Source organism: Mugil cephalus, chromosome 9, assembly GCF_022458985.1.
Source record: "Mugil cephalus isolate CIBA_MC_2020 chromosome 9, CIBA_Mcephalus_1.1, whole genome shotgun sequence".
NCBI classification, from domain to species: Eukaryota; Metazoa; Chordata; class Actinopteri; order Mugiliformes; family Mugilidae; genus Mugil; species Mugil cephalus.
In genome coordinates this window covers 16,772,870-16,793,731 of record NC_061778.1, presented here as the reverse complement: position 1 = coordinate 16,793,731, position 20,862 = coordinate 16,772,870, and the positions used below count along the sequence as shown (strand labels likewise).

General features: G+C 43.0%; 1 protein-coding gene across 1 annotated transcript in view; it reads left to right on the top strand.

The window, feature by feature from the left end:
- The window catches only part of brip1 (BRCA1 interacting helicase 1), a 35,568-nt gene that overhangs the window by 6,548 nt on the left and 8,158 nt on the right, over positions 1–20,862 (top strand). Inside the window, exons 7-16 of the mRNA XM_047594392.1 lie at positions 3,835–4,107; positions 5,952–6,173; positions 6,306–6,505; positions 6,589–6,721; positions 7,182–7,336; positions 7,434–7,611; positions 7,773–7,913; positions 8,367–8,528; positions 16,575–16,734; positions 16,964–17,085. Coding sequence (XP_047450348.1) covers positions 3,835–4,107; positions 5,952–6,173; positions 6,306–6,505; positions 6,589–6,721; positions 7,182–7,336; positions 7,434–7,611; positions 7,773–7,913; positions 8,367–8,528; positions 16,575–16,734; positions 16,964–17,085 — 1,746 coding nt within the window. The remainder of the gene's footprint in view (positions 1–3,834; positions 4,108–5,951; positions 6,174–6,305; positions 6,506–6,588; positions 6,722–7,181; positions 7,337–7,433; positions 7,612–7,772; positions 7,914–8,366; positions 8,529–16,574; positions 16,735–16,963; positions 17,086–20,862) is intronic.

Sequence of the window (20,862 nt, the reverse complement as noted above, 5' to 3'; positions counted from 1 at the left end):
GTAAACTTTAGAAATACCACCACAAACTACATTGTTCAAAACAATCATAAAACATTAAAATAATATAGAAACTTTAATGAAAGTAGGACTTATTTTGGAACGTTCATTATCATCTTGCTATTTTTGTCAAAACGTATGTTGGAAAATGTTAAATATAAGTTAATTGACCGCTTGTTTTAGACCTAGAGCTGTTGTATTAGGTTAATTTTGTAGAGAGTTTTGAAATTACCTGCGCACAGGCTATTGCGCGGCTCACAGGAGTGTTTAAACACTCACAACTGCATCTTAACCTGCCACAGGTGTGTGACTTGGTTTGAGAGCTTGCGATGGTGGGAGGTGGAAAAAGAGGAGGGAAAGTGAAGTCGAAAAAGCGCGTTCGTCTCTGGTTTCCCTGCAGCTACATGACCCGGCCTCTTTTGTCCCGCGAGTGCTGACTGACGGCCTGAATGGGGCCCTTTGAAGCAAGCTCCAGTTTTAATTAAGAGGGTTTGCCTCGCCTGGGCCGCTGATCTGTGAAAGCCACGGGGATAAATATTGAATGGGGTTCACCCGCTGGTTACTGTGCCCGAGGGATAAACAGGTGCTTTGGAGGGCAGATATTTGCCAGGGCCCCTACCTGCACTGTGTGGTCATTTTCGGGGGTGTTGGGTATCATGTCTTCCGAGGTATTGGCTATTGAAGGCCACCCTTATTGGAGTGAATTCCAAGCCCTCGAAAGCTGTGGAATGAGGAGCAAATTGGCGTCCAGTGAGAGGCGCCAGCGATACCTAAGTGATCCACTGCCCGCGGCCCCTCGCTGCCCTCTGACTGGCCCCCTGGAGTGTGAGATTTCCATCTCTCAGGTGTTGGCAGGGAGTATCGCAACAGAAGCCTACCTGTGAATATTCTGAGGTGTTCAGTAGCACCGCTGACCTCTGTTCTGTCAATTCAAGAAAGGTTTAGCTGGTGCATACACTTACACCTGGCAGTGTAGGTATACCTTGGAATCTTAGGTATACCTGCTCTATGTAAACTAAGTACACCTGAAGAAACTCGGTAAACCCAGAGTAAACCTGTCCCATACAGCGTATCGGTAACACTATCAGTGTGCTGCGAAAGTAGCGTCTTTATGCTACGTGTTGTCCGACAGAAAGCGATGACATTCTCATCGCAAGCATCGCCCAAGGAGCAACACCCTTTGTTGTTCTGCGCCGCGAGGACCAGAACGTTCTTGTTGCGAGCCGAGCCGGCGTCCTGCTTGCCCCTTTTGCCAGTTATCTGCATTCCTTTCTAGGGGGTGTCTGCTCTGGGCTGTGGGGCCAGGCTTGAAACCTTGTTGTCCCGGCATCTCGGGAGGCAGCCGCGTAAAAGGATACTCTTGTGTCAGCTGTTTCCTGCTGCAGCTTTTGACAAGGGCCTCTATTCATCAGCAAGGCCTTCTACACTGCCCCGGCCCTCCCCATCCTCCCCCCACCTGCCAATGAATAAGTAATTATTGGCCATCTTGGGGCAGGATATTTGGATGGCTCTATTTAATGTGGCAGCAGCAGGTAAGGTGATCGGGCCCAGGGCCCAGGCCGTGGAGCGTAACTGTTCCAGAGGAGAAAGGTAACCCGAACTGGTGTTGGGGCCCTGCAGCACCTCTGTTTATTTTTCACATGGGCTCAGGGCTCGTTATCCCTCTTAACTCTGAGAGACAGCTCTCTAAGGGCTCTCTCTAGCCTACACTCCATCACACATTGTAATATTTGATGGACAAACATGCTTGGAAAATCTGAGCCGCTGGGTAACAGGAGCCGCTCATCTGTCATCAGAAGTGCTACCCTCAGATCCCCATGATAAGTTCCAATGTGTGACATCGCATACCATTCATTCCTGCGTGGAATCATTCAGGTAATTTGTGGAGGATTTAGGAATAAACGTGTTTAGGCTTGTCTAGTTGGTTGACGCTCGTTAGTTATACAGTTATATTTATTCATATTAACAAAAGTAATAGTGATCTAAAAAAAAAGAGTCACTGTTCAAATATTTTACAAAAGATAATATTGTGCACATGCTACATTTTGGTCGGATTATGTTTCCTCTAACAATTCAAAGTGTCAGAATGTCAATGTAGACGTCCTCAGACCTAAAACTGCCTCGTTTTGCACACCAAAGGAACACCAACCAATTGCAGAAGACAACGATGAATAGGTAGTCTTCTCTACTTTCTACTTCATTTATTCCAACAGCCTGCCTGGAGTGGAGACACGGTTTAGAAGGTTTTCTTGAGACGTGAAACGAGGCAACAGTCTTTCTCACACTGCAGTTGAAGTAGGCCATGTAGGACATGTCATTTTACACTCGTCAGCCACATCATGACAGAAGAAGTGAGTAACAGTGACCATCTTGTGATAATACAATCTTCTGCTGGGAAACACGTGGACCTGGCATTCGTGTGGATGTTACTTAGACATGTAGCCCCCATCAAGACCAGACCAGGCACCCCATAGCAATGACACTCCTTGATGGCAGTAGCCATCTCCAGCAGGATGTAGCCTGACACACACAAAAACGGTTTAGGTACGACAAAAAAAAAAAAAAAAAGTTGACCTGACCTCCAAATTCACTAGATCCCAAACTGGCCAAGTATCTGGAACAAGCCTGATCCACAGAGGCCCCTCTCTTCAACCCAAAGGACCCAAAGACCCCCGCTAACAGAACAAGATGCTGTTACCAGACACTGTAGGACAACCTCAGAAGGCCCATGTCCATTCTCTGATGAGTCACACCCGTTTAGGCACAAGGGAGACCTACACAATATTAAAAACGTGGTCATAAAATTATGCCTCATCGGTGTATATTGCTGTATCATACAAACATTTCTAAAAAATGTGACACATCAAACCTATAAAATATCCAACAAAAGTAAAACCAAATAGCTTACTAATCCTGATCGTAGTAGTTCAACCCATTAAAGTGTAAATCCAGTATGGTATTAAACAAACCTGACCGAAGATTTTCAGCATTATTATCAATAGATAGTAGTAATAGTATTTTTTTGCTACAAAAAACATAAAATCAGATGCATTTTTGATGTAAAAATAATTGCATTATAAATATTAACAGTGATTAAAAAGTTGACTTTCAAAAATCCTAATAGATATGAATCAGCCGTTAAAGTACAGTCTCCATTTCATATTGGTGTGTACGCGATCGCGGTTTTGAGAAGCCAGTGATTGGATCATGTATGTATGTGAACCTCTGAATGGTCAAAGAGTACACCACTTAAAAGAGCTCAACACAGAAGCAGGATCAGTTTCATAAGCGTTGCCGACTACACTTCACCTGTAAAGCGCAGGGGAAAAAAGAATCCACCACGTCACTGAACAGCCAATTATGGAGTAGCTGGATTTCCTCAGCCGCCACAATGGTGGCCTCTCATCTTTCAAACCCGGAGAAGGTCACCTGGTGCAGAGTGACAGGACACCTTATGTAGGGATACAAATTCTTTATGTTTCTCCATGTGTTCTTCTAAAGAGTATACAAAGCAGTCTGTCACAAAGCCTCTTCAGACAATGCTTAATGGTGTTGAGTTGGTAGTTGTTTTAGCCATAATTCACTTTCATAATAGCATAAAACTATTCCAGCCTTGAAATATGGAAATCTCATGGGTTTTCAGTCCATGGCTGTTACTCTACACACAAGGTCTATCCCCACCCAGACAACGTCCAGTTTGTGTTCACAATTCATAGATTTGTCTGCTCAGAAATACCAGACACTTTCTCGTATTATTCATCGAAATGACAAAATCTAGGACTCGACAAGTCCTGCCTTTCAGCCTTCCAGCATTTAACTCCTTTCCTCTCCTTCCAGGCCCCTGAACTGTGCGCTCAGTGCCCGTGCGCTTTGGCCAAAGGTGATTCGAAGGACAAAGAGAAAGACGGCAACAGGAACGTTCCCAAGATCTTCTTTGGCACTCGCACACATAAACAGATCACCCAGATCACCCACGAGCTGAAGCGCACCGTCTACTCCGGCGTGCCGATGACCATCTTATCCAGTCGAGATCACACTTGTGTCAACCCCGAAGTGGCGCCTCACTCCAGTCGCAACGAACGTTGTAAGGAACTGCTGGACGCCAAAGATGTGAGGATAAACACTCATGCCTCTTCATGTGTACACACTCTTGACGCAATGAACTGTTCTGAGCTTGAACCAGAAAACCCACACATTGTAACATTCTCCATTTATCTCACACTGGCTAACAAATCAACATAAAAATGGTCAAATTGTATTTTTTTATGGTTTCCATTCCTTAACACATTCTCACTTCATACCATTGAGAGAAATAAATTGCTATGGGGTCCTTTAGTGCCCTGTAACACAGCTAAATGCTAAGGCCAGAGCTACAGTAACTATGCCAACAATGTAGCCTCAGAGCGGCAATTATACTGCTACAATATCCACAGTTGGTCCGGCAGACTCTTTTGACACACTTAAATGTCAAGAACAGTTCAATAATCCTTTCTAGAGACATGAGACACTTGTAACCCCCTATACTGTCCTAAAGCTGAGGCGCCTGCTGTAATGAGGACAATTACACTGTCATTGGAGGTGTTTGCCTTCCACAGCAATTGTTTCTCTTTGTCACATGAAATAACTGGCCCAGTCGTAACCCCGCACTAGAGTGGGTGTCGCTGACACTCTGCCTTCATCGCCCCAAGGTCTAGTCTAGTCAGTGCCAGGTTACCGTGCTGTACAGACAAACCGTTGTCATTCACAGAAGTCGTTCAGCTAATGGCGTCTTCAATCACAACACCCGCCCTTCGTTTTAACGCTGCCGAAAGCCGTCCAGACGTTCTCGGAGGCAGTGAACTCTGAAAGCAGTTAATCCTCTCACCTCTCGGCAAAGTGTCCAAGCTTAACACATCAGAAGTAAACCATGTCATCTCAACGTTATTATCGTGACTGAAGGTTAGAGTCTACCCGTGTACAGTGTGTTTGTGCGACATTGTCACCTCAAGCTGTGAAAATCATAAAGAACTGGGTGGGGACATCTAAAGCGTCACCTCTGCTGACAGTAATTGAGGCTTGGCATGCGAAATCCGGCGTCTTTACACGTCGTATGAGTGTCAGGACGTGTAAACTGCTACAAAGGCGGCAACACCTGATCACAGGCAGCTCCTGAAATACTGTACATCACCTCTGGTCAAAGTGGAAACTAAAGAATAGAAATCAAACTTCCAGTTGTTTCAGAAATATAGGTGAGCCTAATCTCATACATTTTTAAACTGCAGGGTTCATTTATGCAGAATAAAAAGTAGGATGTAAGATTTTGTGGACATAATATGATCATTAATTGAGCTGGTCATGTTTTCCTAAAATTGAACTGTAAAATTGCTGAGCTTTTTTCTCATTATATTATTTTATATTTTATGTGATTTTATTCTTATTATATTATTTTCGCAATAGTACTAGATAATAATACTAATACACTGCTGCAACCGACCTCAAATTCATCCACATGCGTCAAACCTCATTTCACTGAAAGATGATCTGCAAAATTCAGTCCATAATCAATTAGTTTATTGTAAGAAAAAAAGAATAATCACTTACATTGACAATGATGTTGACTCATTTTGACTGGTTCACACCATTAAAAAGGACTTAACTTAATATAACTTAGTGTTCCTGTGTTTTGGACTGTTGACTCTAGCACTGTATGAGGAGCTTTATCGTCAACAGCCTGATTCATCCAGGCAGCTTTATCCATTATTATTATTCTTAGTAGTAGTGTTGCACTCGTACAGTACAGTTGTAAAATTGAGTCATGAAAACAAAACTCTTGACTGTATGTAACTTTCCTTTTTTTAAAAACGTGCATATCATCCCTCAATGAGATTTGAGGTTCTCAGTCTCTTATGAACTAACCATATATTTGCGTTGTTACATCTTGGTCTAACTCAACCAGTCCTCTGTGTATTTTGCAGGGCCGGTCATGCCGTTTCTACCACGGTGTCCAGAGGATGCGGGACCAGGGAACACTGCAACGTGTCCATGGCCTCAATGAAGCCTGGGACATTGAGGAACTGGTCACACTAGGGAAAAAGCTGCGCTCATGCTCGTACTTTGCGGCCCGTGAACTCATGGAGGGCGCCTCTGTCATCTTCTGCCCGTATAACTACCTGCTGGATCCAATGATACGAGAGAGCGTGAGTCGAGTTTATTACAGGACGTGGAGGAGTTGTTTAACTATAAGTTATCTTCAAAAAGGATCATGCTGTATGGAGTCTTTAGACATTAACCGCTCCTCTTGCCCTGCTTTCAATCTCCATTTCCACCAGATGGAGATTGACCTGGCAGGGCAGATCCTGGTGCTGGACGAGGCTCACAACATCGAGGACTGCGCGAGGGAGAGCGCCAGCTTCTCGCTAGAGCACAACCGTCTGCTGCTGTGCAGGGACGAGCTGGACAGCATGGTCAACAACAACATCAGACGTTCCAAACACGAGCTACTCAGGAACTTCTGCTACAGCCTGATCAAGTCAGTGATTCAGTCGCTACGTTTTCTACATCCAAAGATCTCATAACTATTAAACTCTGAAAACATTTTTGCCCTGATTGTAGTTGGATCCAGGAGAGCCAAAGTCTAATGTCTGAACGAGGGTATGAGAGTGCCAGTAAAGTCTGGAATGGGAAGGATATACTGAACATCTTTCACACTTTGGGCATAACTGCTGACACATTCAACATACTGAAGGTACACCAAATATCTTATTGTTGTGTACTTAATCAACCACGACTTTATTTACTGGTTCAGTTTCCAGTTCCTTGCTTGAGTTCCATTAAAAGTCAGGCTGTAAAATTTGGGTTGGTTTCGTGGAGTTAGTTGTGCAAAGATTGCAAAGACGGACAGTGGGTTGTAAAGTCTCGTCCTAGCTTAGTGTCTTGAAGAGCTTCCATCATGTTTATCGTCACACTTTGACTCTGACTGCTAGCATGAGACAGAAGACAGGTAAGGTTTAAAAGAGACCGTAATCACTTGGAAATGTAGAGAGGAAATGTAGCAGTAGGATTAATGAGAAGTGTGAACACTTTTGATTTAAAATCTCATTTATTTCATCATAAGGTGTTTTTATCAGAGTGTTATTTATTATGTTTAATTATGTGCTGTGCGTTCTTATTTAATAATCATCTGTTCTTTGGTTTCTGCGTGACAGCAAAACCTGGGCGCTGTGCTGGAGAAGGAGGAGCGGGTTGGTTTTGCTAATGGTAAAGAAGACATGGTGCAGGTCCCAACCATTAGCGCACCTTCCTCCACTCTTCTCAAAAACCTCTTCATGGTGCTGGACTTTCTCTACAGGGATAAATGCAGGTCAGGGGGGAAAAAAACAAAACAAAGAAGTTTCCCACATCATGCCAGCGCCTTAGCTGAACAGTTGTTCTTTGTGTGTGTGTGTGTGTGTGTGTAGGTTTGCTGAAGATTACAGAGTAGCTCTGCAGAAGAGCTACGCTTGGACCAATCAGGTCCCCCCTGATGTCCCTGATGCCAACGGGTATTTCGTGCGGCCACGTCAGCGTCAGCGCCAAAGCGTCAGAGTCAAGGCAGAAGTCCTGACACTGAGCTTCTGGTGCCTTAACCCAGCCGTGGTGAGAGGTTAGGCATGGCAGACTCTGCCATGTAGGCCACCCTGATCTGTTACTGAGGGCTTTAAATTCAGTAAAGTCAAAAGAAATGAAGCATTTAACTGCAATGAATAAATACAGTCATAGATTATTCATAAATCACTTCTGTTGCTGTGCTCTCCCAGGCTTTCTCTGACTTGAGTGGGTCAGTGCGCAGCATCGTTCTGACGTCAGGGACCCTGTCGCCCATGGGCTCCTTTTCTTCTGAACTCGGGGTGAAATTCTCCATCCAGCTGGAGGCCAACCATGTGATTAATAAATCCCAGGTAAGGAGAAGGTTGACAGCTGACACTAAGGCTCTGAGAGTTGAGTAGCCGTGCCGAATGTTTGCACTCAAAGGAGTGTTAAAGCTACTTCCACCACACTAATATGTGTTTTTGTTTTAGATGTGGTTATAAAAGGAAAAGAGTGTCCATCTAGAAAAGCATTTGAGCCTCAGAGTAATCAATTTCCAAGCTAAAATGCAACTATCTCTCTTCAAAAGTCTGTTTTAGGGATCCTTAAATACTAGATTAGTGGAGATCCTCTGTGTAAATGTTGCAGGATTTTTGCGTTGAAAGGAAACTTATTAGTGAAACTCTAGTCTCTTTGTTTGCTCACTTGTAGCTTAAGACTTTAATGTTACATTGATTCTTATTGGAACCCTGATTAATGGGTTTAACTCACACTGTACTGGCAGAGACTCCTAATGCATTAACACACTACAATATTATTCTTAGGTTTGGGTGGGCACAATTGGAGCAGGACCCCAAGGCAGGAAACTCTGTGCCACCTTTCAGCACACTGAAACGTATGCCTTCCAGGACGAAGTGGGCGCACTGCTGCTCCATGTCTGCCAGGTCATGGCCAAGGGTGTGCTCTGCTTTTTGCCCTCCTACAAGGTGAATATATGAAGGACTCCTCTTATTATAGTTTCATTCAGTTACATGTACTCAGCATTTTAAAAAAAAACTACTCGGTAAGGAAACATTCTTTATGATGATAATCAATCCACATGTTTGTCCCACGCACATTCGTTTTCTGTCTCCATCATTTGAGTCATGACTGTCTCTTGTTGTTTGATTTGACTAACAAGGAAGTTCTGTGACTGCATCTCTTTGGTTCACCATTAACAGTCAGTGCTTCAATGAGAGTACAGTTTTCATTGACAGACGTTTTCTTTATTTGCTTCATGATTTAAACGTTCACACTACACTGGGCTCAGGTTGAACCAACTGAAGAAAAAAAGGCCTTTTCAGTCTGTCTGCTCAAATGTGCTTTTGTTTTGTTTTTTTTGGCATATTCAGAATGCAGCTACATTGATTTGGACAGGAAAATACTGCGTGAAATGCAATTTTTGACAGTCATATCCGGATATGTTGTTGGTTTTGCAATATCAGGCAGATTGCTCCCTTATAAACGAACATTATAATGAACTATTTGATTACTTATATAGACATTATTTGCATAATTCTTTCTCAAGTTTCTTTGGGAATTTTGTTAGAAACAATTGTAAGTTCACAAAAACATACAGCAGGTGTTCCTAGTATTACTCTCATACAAAAACACAAAAGAGAAAAATCCTGTAACAGTAAAAATGTTTTTATATTTATCAACACTTTTACTTACAGGTGGCTAATATTTGCATCATTTGCTGCCATATCCTCAACATGATTCTGATTTTAGCCTCAAAACCAGTCGTACATTGTACTGAAGTGATGGTGCATTGTTTGAGCTTGGAACATTCATTTCTGTATTTTACCACTAGGAGGAGCTAAAGACCACAAAATGAGTTTCATCTAGTTCCTTTGTCACTTGAAGCATTTACATTGTGTTTACTTGTGCCACACAAAATAAGTAACTGTGAAGTCTAGACTGCGTTCCACTAGTTCCCGCTGCTAAGCAGCAGCAGCAGTATCACATGTTACCGTGGATCACCACTAATCAATAGAGGTACTTGTCAGGTACTTGTTAAATGGCGTCATCCTCACAGAACTGTATCCTCTTTCAGTTAATGAGGGCGCTTGTGAGAGCACACTCATAGACACTTTGTCCTCCCTTGTTTGTTATGCGTTTTTGGTCATGAATAATTAATGTCCACTGTAGCTCATTTGTCACATTAGTTTACTGAGGGCCAAGTAGATTTCATATGTCATTATGGCCTCTTATCCACATTGCACATGTTACATAGGCTCAATTAACATACTTAATGTACGAAATACAATAAGTGCGATTTTGAGGCCATTTAAAAAATTTCAATTATGCAATTAATTATATATATAATAATGTGTATATGTATTGAATGTGTTCACTCTATAATAAGTGTTAATTATAATAATGTAATTTCTGACTGATGTTTATGATTTTCATTCAAATTAACAAGGCGTCCAAACACAGGTTGACTGAGGTGACTGTTTTGTATAAAGAAGCAAAAACCATACTCAGCTTTTCATCCTGCTCACCATCTAGATTAGAAATGCATCCCCTTAATACTTATTATAAATATACCTCACGTTACATTTTAAACGTTGGCGCCTCCTCTGTAGCTGGAACGTTCTGCTCTTACATCTCGTTTCAAATGAAAATGCATCATGTCACGTAAGACAGGCATCAGTGAGGTAATGTTTTTGTTGTGATGAGTCAAGACCAGGTCAAACAGAGGATGTTTAGAAGCGTGTTTTGCCCTTGGCAAATTTTGGTTTTGCCTTTGGCATATTTGCGCAGTTGATGTTGGACTTATATTTCAGTGTGGTTCACGCAGAGATCGCTGGTTTGATTTCTCTGCGGTACTTGTTTGCTTGCTATCCAGTTGCATTCCCAAACAGCTGATGACACAGCCATGCAAACTGCGAGGGAAAGCAAAGACTCCGGGCCTTGTTGTTTTCTCGTTTTACCTTCCTTTTTGTCAGTCTGCGGCGTTAGCCAAGGAGCAACTGTAAGCTGTGGGATGTGTGTGTGTGTGTGTGTGTGTGTTTTTTTTTATTATTGATAGCCACGTAGGAGTCTTCTGTGTCTCTCTCTCTCTGTGCTGAATCATAAATATTTAATCTGCAGTCAGCTCTTAAAGATGAGGAGATGAGGGGATATGAAGGGCTGGGGTATTAATTGGAGCCCGTGGAGGCCTCGTTGGTGCCGCTGAGTCCCGTCTGCGCTCTGATGTGTGCGTTTCTGCGAGTGTGTAGTCACAGAAAAGGATAGGTCATCTCTAGACATCCCTGTTCATCGGGTCTAGGTGATGGCTATCGGCGCGATATACACAGCTGCTTCTGTGATGGACAGAGAGCGCAGTGAGGCGAATAGGCCTGCGGGGTCTAAGAGACGTCCCTCAAGGCTCCGCCGGCACATTCACACACAGACACACAAAGTCAATAGTACACCGGATGCACTGGCATAGTTTAAATTCAGTTTTACTCTTTTATTATGACTTGTAGAAGGATGCACAAAGATGCACATACAAATACTCTTAATTATTGTCTCACACACCGTTTCCCAGAGAGGCCGGGCCAGCGTTTGTGGTTTTGTAGCACTTTAGCCTCAACAGGCCCCAAGTTAATGCCTATTAAAACCACAGAAGACTGCGCTGTCTGGTCCGTGCCGCCGAAGGAAGGGACCGATGCGCCGCAGGAGAGCGGGACTGACGGTTATTAAAAAAGAAAAAGAAAAAGAAAAAAGTGCAGGATTTTGCAGAGGTGAAAAGATGGTGGGGAATACAAGATGCTTTTAAAGGAGATTGAGATAAGGGCCATTAGGTGATGTCGCCGCACTGTCTGTGTGAAGACGCACCCAGCGCTGGCGCCTGTGCTCTGCCCAGCTCATGTCATATCAAAGTCAAACCAGACTGCAGGGCGAACGCACGCACGCACCGTCTTCGGCTGCTCAGGGGTATCAGGAGCACCAGTCACACAGCTCCGCGAGCACTGTTATCTTAAAGTGAGGCTGGTTCTCGTCTGTGTTAGGGGGCATATTATCATGGGTCAGTTTGTCCAGTGTAGAGTGTCACTCCTGACTCGCTTTAGAGCCGATGTTTTATGTGAGCTTTTACAGTGGAAACTTCAGGGTTACAGCTTCGACCAAGCTGGAGCTTTTTCTGAAGTTAATGGCGCCTGAGTCGTCTACTGTATTTGTCGCGTCCTTCAACCGGATTCGTTCCTGTCGACGCGTTTGATGTATTACAAAACATCACGTGGAAACGGTGCAGTATAAATATGTAGGGCTGCAGTGAAAATGTTGATTTCAGCTTCTCAAAGCATGAGAGGGCGACTCAGACCTGTTAGATGTGAATTTAGTCAGTAGCACGCGAGTGACTCTTTGAAGTTCGACCCCCTCGAATATCTTTGGAAAAACCGTGTAGCCGACTGTTTACAGGTTAAACAAGGGGAATGTCATAAGTTACTTAATCTGCTTTGTTCCGTGCCAAATGTTCCTCCACTAACATGAACATGTGTTGTGTAGTTTATTGGGCGGCTGTGGCTCAGTAGGTAGAGGCAGGCTGTGCTCGAGCAAGACACTGAACCCAGAGAACCGAAGCGTGCTATAAATACAAGACCATTAACCATTTATTCCAACTCCTGCTGCTGTAAATATTTTCTACCCCGCCAAATCAGCACTAGTTAACAACCGATGAACTGCTTAGGCCTTTCTGAGTTACCATGGTTACTTATTGGACCAGTTTTGTGGGGTTATAGAGATTTTTTTTTTCTTAAGAACTGAAATGGAATTGGGGCTGAGTGCCATAGTCAGAGCATATTTAATTGTTGGTCTCTTTGTGGAATTAGTTACAAATTTGTACGATGATGATGATCACCATTCTTGTCTTTTAAGATGGATTTCAGGCCTTTACAAAAAGCAACAAACGACACAAGGAATATACAGATTTTGACTGGTGTGAGGCATTAAAGCGCTCATATTTAGAATATTTGTTTGTTTGTGAAGTAGAAAATGAAGTCACACCGGGGGTCTCTTTCTCTGGGCTGTCGGCAGTGTTTCCGCAGCGTTCCTTCGTCACCTACCAGTGTGGCCAGGAGATGTAGAGCAGGCGAGGGACGAGTGTCAGGCCAGAGGTGGCAGGTGGCTTCTCGCCACCAGCCGTGGCGTGATGGTCGCTGTGATATTTCGGGGCTGAATAATTTACGCCGCAACAACACGTCTCCCCTCACCGCCGCGAAATGTGGCTCCTGGCTGCATGTTTCATTAATGCCGTCGCCTCCAAACCCCTTCCATAATTCAGCAGGCACTAGAGGAGCCGCGATGTGTCGCCACACAGCTCACTGACACCAGGGACACGGAGAAAGCAGATAGACCGAGGCCGGATGCAGAGGAGGTGAAAGATGGGGAGATAGTGAGGGGGAAAGAGAGGGGAAGTGTAAAAGTGCGAGAAGGACTACAGTTCACTGCCTCTGTCTAGTTGTTTCACCACCTTGTCCCAATTGGCAGGAAGATCCGGCCCATTTTACCGTGTCACTAGCAGAGGCTGAGCATTGTACCTACCATGCCTAAAAAGGCCGATAAATTATTCACTCTTCGTTGTGCCCTCTTATGTGCTAAATACTGCTCCTTCCCATTCATGATGCATGGGCATCATAGCTGTTTTGTTTTGCTGCATGTTTAGTTTAAAAGCAGTGGACAACAAATGCATCCACTTATAAATGATATTCTGACTCTGAAATCTTGTGAAGCTCCTCAAAAAATTTATAAAAGTGGGATGGCTACATGTTTGTTACTTTTTACATTTATTTTACCTTTGTCTGGCATAGTATAGTGGTTTTTATTTATTTTCTTCTTTCTCTCGCTTCTGATAAAATCACATAAAGGTTGTGTACAGTCTATCCCGTAGATTGATATTTTATAGCTGGGCCCATTCTGCCAGCTACACACCAGGTCTGTCAGATGTTGACCCTAAATTATTCATGAACGTGCTCATGTCTGTAATTTTTGTGTCTGTAATTTCTGTGTCAAGTGGCTAACACTGTCATGGTTGAAAGCCTCTGCTGAAGGTGCTGAGGATCGGTTTGACTGCACGGCGAAATGTGCGGTTTCACACCTGCAACCGTGCAGTTTGACTTAGCAGGATGTGATGTGCGTGGTCTGCGTCACCTCTGCTCACTGTTATGAGCAAAGTGTAAAAACAGCGGTAATCTAATACAAATTAGTAACCCTGCTTCATGTTACCGAAGATATTAATACTTCACTATGTTCAGCAACTGAAATTTATATTGCTGTAGTATGGACTACCATATTGAAATCAAAATGATATTTATTGTAGATCTGTAGATTGGGATTTTTTTTTTTTTTGCCCCTTTACATTCACTTAAAACTTCCGCTGTCATTTTGTCATTATTTTTATTTTCTTTTGTATAGATTTTAAACTATTCTCCAACTATTTATATCCAATTTTGACTTGACGGTCAAAAACTATGCCCAGTGTTTCCATAGCTGAAGGAACTTCTTCCATACTGTGGATCATTTTTCCCACCTTTGAGATCTTTGTTGGAGTTTGTGTGCTCTCATTGAAACTGTTGCTTGGGACAGGTTACAAACAGTAGTCCTCCAATATGAAATGCATCCCTTTCCAGCTCTGTCTACCATGATGTGAGCTTCTTCTGCATTCAGCCATATGAACTCTAGGAGTTGGAAAGTGAGAAGTTATGTGCAGGTATTGGAGCCCTCCCAAACTGCAAAAGAAAAATGAGAAGCAAAAAGGAGAAGTAAGAAGAATAAGGGAGAAGAAGAGGAGAAGATGGATGCGTGGAAAGAAGAGGAGAACCAGAGGGAGGATGAAAATGAGAAAGAGAAGAAGAATGGGGAGAGGGAGTATGAGGAGTGGACGAAATTGGACGAAATTGCACTTATTTTAAGACATTTCAGGTTCTTCATAAAATGTTTTGTAAAAGCATAGAGGGTTTTCTCAGCGTGTCATAAATCTGGAAATCGCCATGTTGGAGGCACTCGCCAAATCAAACAAGCTGCTGCTATCAACATTTCAATTACCTGAGAAGAAATGGGCTTTTGCTTCATAGATCTTGGTTTAGCTTCGCTAACCACAAGCACCTCCGATCCTCTGATACCTTTTGGCACTATTGTCCCTGATTTGTACTAACTCTTGTTGGCCTATAAAATTCCAACTGTTTTTCAGGGTCTGCCCGATTGGTACAGCCAAAAACACAAGAATAATTCACCATTTTCCACGATCTAGTGCCTCCGGCATGGCAACTTACGGACATAAGATGTGCTGATGACACGTCGTGAAAACCCGCTACAGTTCAATAAATCTAAACGCTATCATAGTGAACTTCTTTGAGCTAAAACAAATGGAATTTTTTTGTTTTTTGTTATTTATAGGTCATTATGCTTTTATGTTACTGATCTGAGCCCCTAAGTTTAAATTGGTCTTTATGTGGCCCCCTCAACAATGAGTTTTACACCCCGCCTGCCTTAGACTCTCAAACATCTCAAACATCCTTTCATATTTTGTGCTGTTAAATGATAAAAAAAGAAATACTAAACTTTTTCTATTGTGGGTTTATAACAATCCAATTCATTGTTTTCTGGCCCTGTCACTTCAATTTTGTCAGCGGGAACTTTATTCCTGAATATGCATCTCCACATGGAATCAGTTCCTTGTGAAGTGCAGCCTAGCAGATAATGGCTGTTTTGTTTAGTGGTAGATCTGCCTAAAGTACATAACATGAATTATTCATCTCCTGCTCAAGATTGCACTGGAAAGCTATTGCAAACAGTTTGCTGGGCTGAAGATGCACGTAAGGAGGGGGTCCTTGTCGTTGTAGTTGTGCGTATTTAGCAATTGTGTCATGTTTTATTGATGCAAACGGACTGACCTCACTTGCTTTAGAGATGCACCAACCTGATGAAATCTTTGCCATGCTTCATTTCACCACTATGAGGCAACGACGCTGGCATGCAAGAAACTATCAACGCTCTCCTGCTGTTTCATTTCCCATGTCTGCTGCTGCTGCTTTCCTCAGTACCACGCATAACCCGCTGAGTAAATTTATCACTGGCTTTGTGGTGTTCTGAGGAACACTTGACGAGGCTGTTTATGCAGGTAAACAGAATGGGTTTACAGTTGAGGGGAAGATATTCCCCACCGTCCTCCCATCTGGAAGCCTCATCTGATTCTAGCTGAGGATTTACAGCTCGATATTATTAGCCCGTTGAGAAGTTTTGTGCTGACTAGTAGAAGAACTTCTGTTTGACCCTTCTGACACGTTTCCAAGCCAGTGAAGCTTCTTTTTGATTGTGAAGCCATGCTTATTCAAGGATATGATCTGCACAACATAGACACGAGTGGAGCCATTCTAGGATGAGGGCTTTTAGATCAATGTGCCTCTCCTGAGGGCTGCTGACTTTTTGCACTAACAATAGTACCGCAACAGTGATTTTATTGCAGGAGAGGTTTAAGCACATCAACTTTAGGCCAAGCGCAAGAAAAGACATCCAAGCTGTCCGAGGACACGGAAGTGGACATCAGTAGCTAAATGCTTCTTTGTTGCAAGGTTGTTTCAGACTTAAGTGTCATAATGTGTTACAGTGGCTGTGGATGTAGACCTGCTTCTTTCTCCTTGGCAACTACCATTGGCCCTGATTGTTGCACAGTTTTCTCTTCACTATGTCTGTTATCACTTGCTTCAACAACTCCCAAAACGTCATACTACCTCAACACACCGCCTGTATCAGGCTGTATTAGTCCGTATTAGTCCGTATGAGTGTCGGTTTCAGTATCCCAGCATTTTGATTTAATGTTGTTGCTATATGGAAAGTTTAGGGATCGCCAAAGTAATAAATATGTACTAGCTATCCTGTAAATCATTGTGGTTTTCAGTGAAATATCTCAACAGCAATCCCAACTGATACATAATGTCATGTTGGTCTTTTCAAAATACTATGCAAACGTCTGTATTCCCAGCATGATGACTGTTTGATTTAATCAGATGCTGGACAAGTTGAGAGACCGTTGGATCAACACTGGTCTCTGGGAGAAGCTAGAGCAACAGAAAACTGTGATCACCGAGCCTCGAGGTGGCGGCAAGGGGGACTTTGATGAGTTGCTTCAGACGTACTACGATGCCATCAAATACTGTGAGGAACGAGGTGAGACTGGTACACAAAGATTACATGAGACTGGCCTTTGACCACCTACTAGTGCCCCCCCTCCTTATGCAAGGGCAGGGGAAACACAAACTCACTCATTATGTAGACATTTAAACTTGCATATAAGGTCTGCAAAATGTCTAATTCATCCATTTTCATTAGTATTCCGTTTTTAATGTTCTACTCACACTGAGAGTGATATGTGCTGTATGTGATTTATTTGTTGTAGATGGTGCACTGCTGATTGCTGTGTGTAGGGGTAAGGTGAGCGAGGGCCTAGATTTTACAGATGATAATGCCAGAGCGGTCGTCGCCATTGGAATTCCTTTCCCGAACATCAAGGACCTCCAGGTAAGTAGAATCACAACATGCAGATGTTTTACACCAACACTCAGTTATGCCTGCAGAACGAGTGGTTAAGATGTTGCCACTTAGGCCAGGAAACAATTGTTTCAGGGCTGCAAGGAAATTGTATGATTTGAGTGAACAACCTGAAGAAACCAAATCAGCTTGTTGCCTTGTAGAAGCCCAAATTATAGTTGAAGTTGCATACAATCGTACACTGCCTGGTCAAAAAAAGGGTTGCCACCAAACAAAAGTCAACCACTCTAATATTTAATTGGGCCGCCTTTGGCTTTAATTACAGGGTGCATTTGCTTTGGCATTGTTTCAGTAAGCTTCTGCAAGATTTATTTCCATCCAGTGTTGCATTCATTTTTCACCAAGATCTTATATTGATGACAGGAGGGTTTGACCACAGTACAAAGCCTCCTCCAGCACATCCCAAAGATTCTCAATGGAGTTAAGTTCTGGAGTCTGCGGTGGTCAATCCATGTGTGAAAATTATGTCTCATGCTCTTTCACAATTTGAGCCCCATGAATGTTGACATTATCATCTTGGAATATGCCATCAGAGAAGAAAAAAAATCCATTTGTGGAATAACCTGGTCATTCAGTATATTCAGGTAGTCACCTGACCTCCTTCTTTGAGCATAATGTTGCTGGACCTAGACCCCAGCAACTGCAGAAACCCCAGATCATAGCGCTAACTATACAGGCTTGTACAGTAGACTCTAGGCATGATGGGGCCATCATTTCATCTGCCTCTCTTCTTACCCTGATGCCCCATCACTCTGGAACAGGGTAAATGGACTCACCAGACCACATGACATTCTTCTATTGCTTCATAGTCCAATCTTTATGCTCCCTAGCAAACTGAAGCCTTTTTTCCCGGTTAGCCTCACTGATTGGTGGTTTTCTTACGCAGCTGTTCAGTCCCAATCCTTTGAGTTCCTTTCACATTGTATGTGTGGAAATGCTCTTACTTTCACTATTAAACATAGATTAAACATAGCCTTAAGTTCTACCGTGGTTTTTCTCGGTGGTCTTTCTGACCACATATCATCCTTCAAGACACTTCTTGGACAGTTCTTAACCCAGTTGTAGTGGTTTCTGCTTCAGTCTCCTGATGTTTTCTCTGCTTGATGCATACCAATGAATTGACCCTTCTCAAACAGACTAACAAGTTTTCCACAACCATGGGATGTGGTCGTGGAAAATGTGTGACATCCAAAAATATATCTTGGACAAAAAAGAGAGTTTTTCCGGGTACAATGAAAACCATACGTCTATGGTATTGGTCAGAAACGGGTGCTAGAAATATTTTCTGTTTTTATTCATGCAGTTCCAAACATATCAAAATGATCCTGTTATAACCCCCTCTATTTATTTCTGTCATAGTGTGTCTTATATTCAACTGCTATTGCAAATGCAGGTAAATAAATCCTAATGAACTCATTGTTGTCACCCTGATATTGATCTGTCTTCTTCTATATCTAATTTTTCTGGGTTCCAATATCTCAATAACACTTTAAATATCACGAAGACAAAAAATATATCTATCTTACGGACATACACGTGCACGCTCATACGAACCCTTATCAAATAAGAGCATCCCTTTTTGGTGATCCGTGAAAAAAAATCCCAAAGCGGTGTTGCTGTGTCTGCCCCGTCCTTCGCAGATAAAGTTGACCTTTTCTGCCTCCCACTTCTCCTCCCCTTTACTCCTCCTCATCCTCCTGTCAGAGCACGATGAAGCTTTCACTAACCTGTTCTGTCAGTGTAGCAAGACGTGTGGCTGATTGAAGCGTCCGAGACCCTTTCACCTTAGCCAAAGCTGTCAGTTTCACCTTTGTCAGCTCTCAAGGTTTCGCTTCTTCTTTTTTTTTTTTTTTTTCCTCAGGTTTAGTTTTTGTTTGTTTGAAATTTTCTTCTATTTGTTAGCGTGGGTTGCAGGTACCTGGTATATATTATGCCGTTAAGAAGGTTACAATCGAGCTCTAAAGAGTTTGTTTTGAAATACTTTGAGCCTCCACCGTGAGACACTGAAACACCGAACACCTTCGCAAGTGAAATACAGTATTTAAACTCCCAGTCTATTATGGATGAACACTGGGGACAATTATTAATCTTTCATCCCAACCACCAAAACCCATCCACAGTCTGCATAACAGTTGCACACATTTAAGATAAGCCACATAGTTGACAGGATCGGATGGGCTTAGGGCAGGTAAGGGAATGTTTTAGGGTACTGATACCAACTTGATTATTACAGAAGAAACTTCAAGAAACTTCATATTTTATTCTTGAAGACCAAGGCTGAGGGCTGCTGCTATTTTGTAGGGTACCACACATTTAAAGCTGTACGTTATTTGGTTGACTCGGTAATGAAAACAAGTACAATAAATGTCAATAAACGGTGCAACGACAGTGACGAGCAACCGTGCCGCTCGAAGCTTGTTAAATAATGCGTCTTGCCTGGAATAAAACAGCAGATGAGTGGATGGGATGCGACACCAGGGGGAGGATTGAGAAAGCCAAATCTAGTTAAGGCCAAGGAGGAGACTGAGCGTGAAGAGGCTGTGCATTTCTAACGACTTATCTCGTGCTCCACATCAACAGCCTTTGTTTATGCGCAACGTGTGCAGAGCTCCACGTAGATCGTGCCATCTCTTGTCATAATTGTGCCTGCTGTAGGATCAGGCGGGCAAGGCTCGTGGTTGGTGGCTGCTGACACTTTAAAGTTGTGCTGCGCAACCAGGATGTGGCTGAGCTTCCTTTTGTCTTGTTAAATGCAAAACAAGGGATGGGTGTGTGGTCTTTTCACAATTTGTCTACCTAACACGCTACCCCACCTCTGTTGTGTTGTGTTTCCTCCCACTGCTTCAGAAGAACTACTCAGTATGTCATTAGAAGATTGGATTGCACAGGGGTTCAGGTTAGACCTGTTATGTCTGTCAGAGTTGAGATTAGTTTTGGACAGATGCATTTCATTATCATGTGGTTTATTTTACTGTCTTCTCACAGGCTACATTTCAACATCTCTTCATTTCCCGCTTTTCTGTGTCCCTTTGACTCTTGCAGCTTTGTTTCGGCCACCTTCTACCCTTCTCCGGTCGTCCTTTTGTCCTCCTCTTACCTCCTCTTACAGTGGTAGGAGCAGTGAGCCCCCGAGAGAAGCCCTGGGGGGCTGTAAAGCTCTGTGAGCTAACCCCATTACACTGCCGAGAGGATGAGGACACTGACACTAATGACTGTGAAGCCATGCAGCCATCCTCTCGTAGCACGCAGAACTAACAAAGATACTGCTGCAACACTCAGGAAGATAATAGGCTTTTTAAGGGACAGACACACAAAGGCACATGTATTAATGCACCCACCGCCAGATAGTCAATACTGCTACACATAGCAGTTACTTCCATTGAAAGAAGAAATGCACATTCAGTTTCCCCTTTTTAGCTACCATATCTTCTGAGTAATGACGCAATAGTCCTATTTAGAAACGCAGTGATCTATACTAATGTTGTTCTTGTTAAGTGTAGAGGCCTGGTACGGCTGTAAAATGTTGCTGAAATGGCCTCAAATAAATCTTTATTTATAACACAGTGCAGGTCCGCCCAGCTCATATCTAAACCGAAACAGCTTGTTGCTGTTAATTTATCTTTTGTATCTAATGGATGAGCCGGTGGTTTTAAGAATTGAAAATGTTGTAGGCCCACAAGACTCGGGCACAACCTGAGGGAAATGTGGCTAAAGGACATGTTGGTATCACATCCTATTAAACAGCAA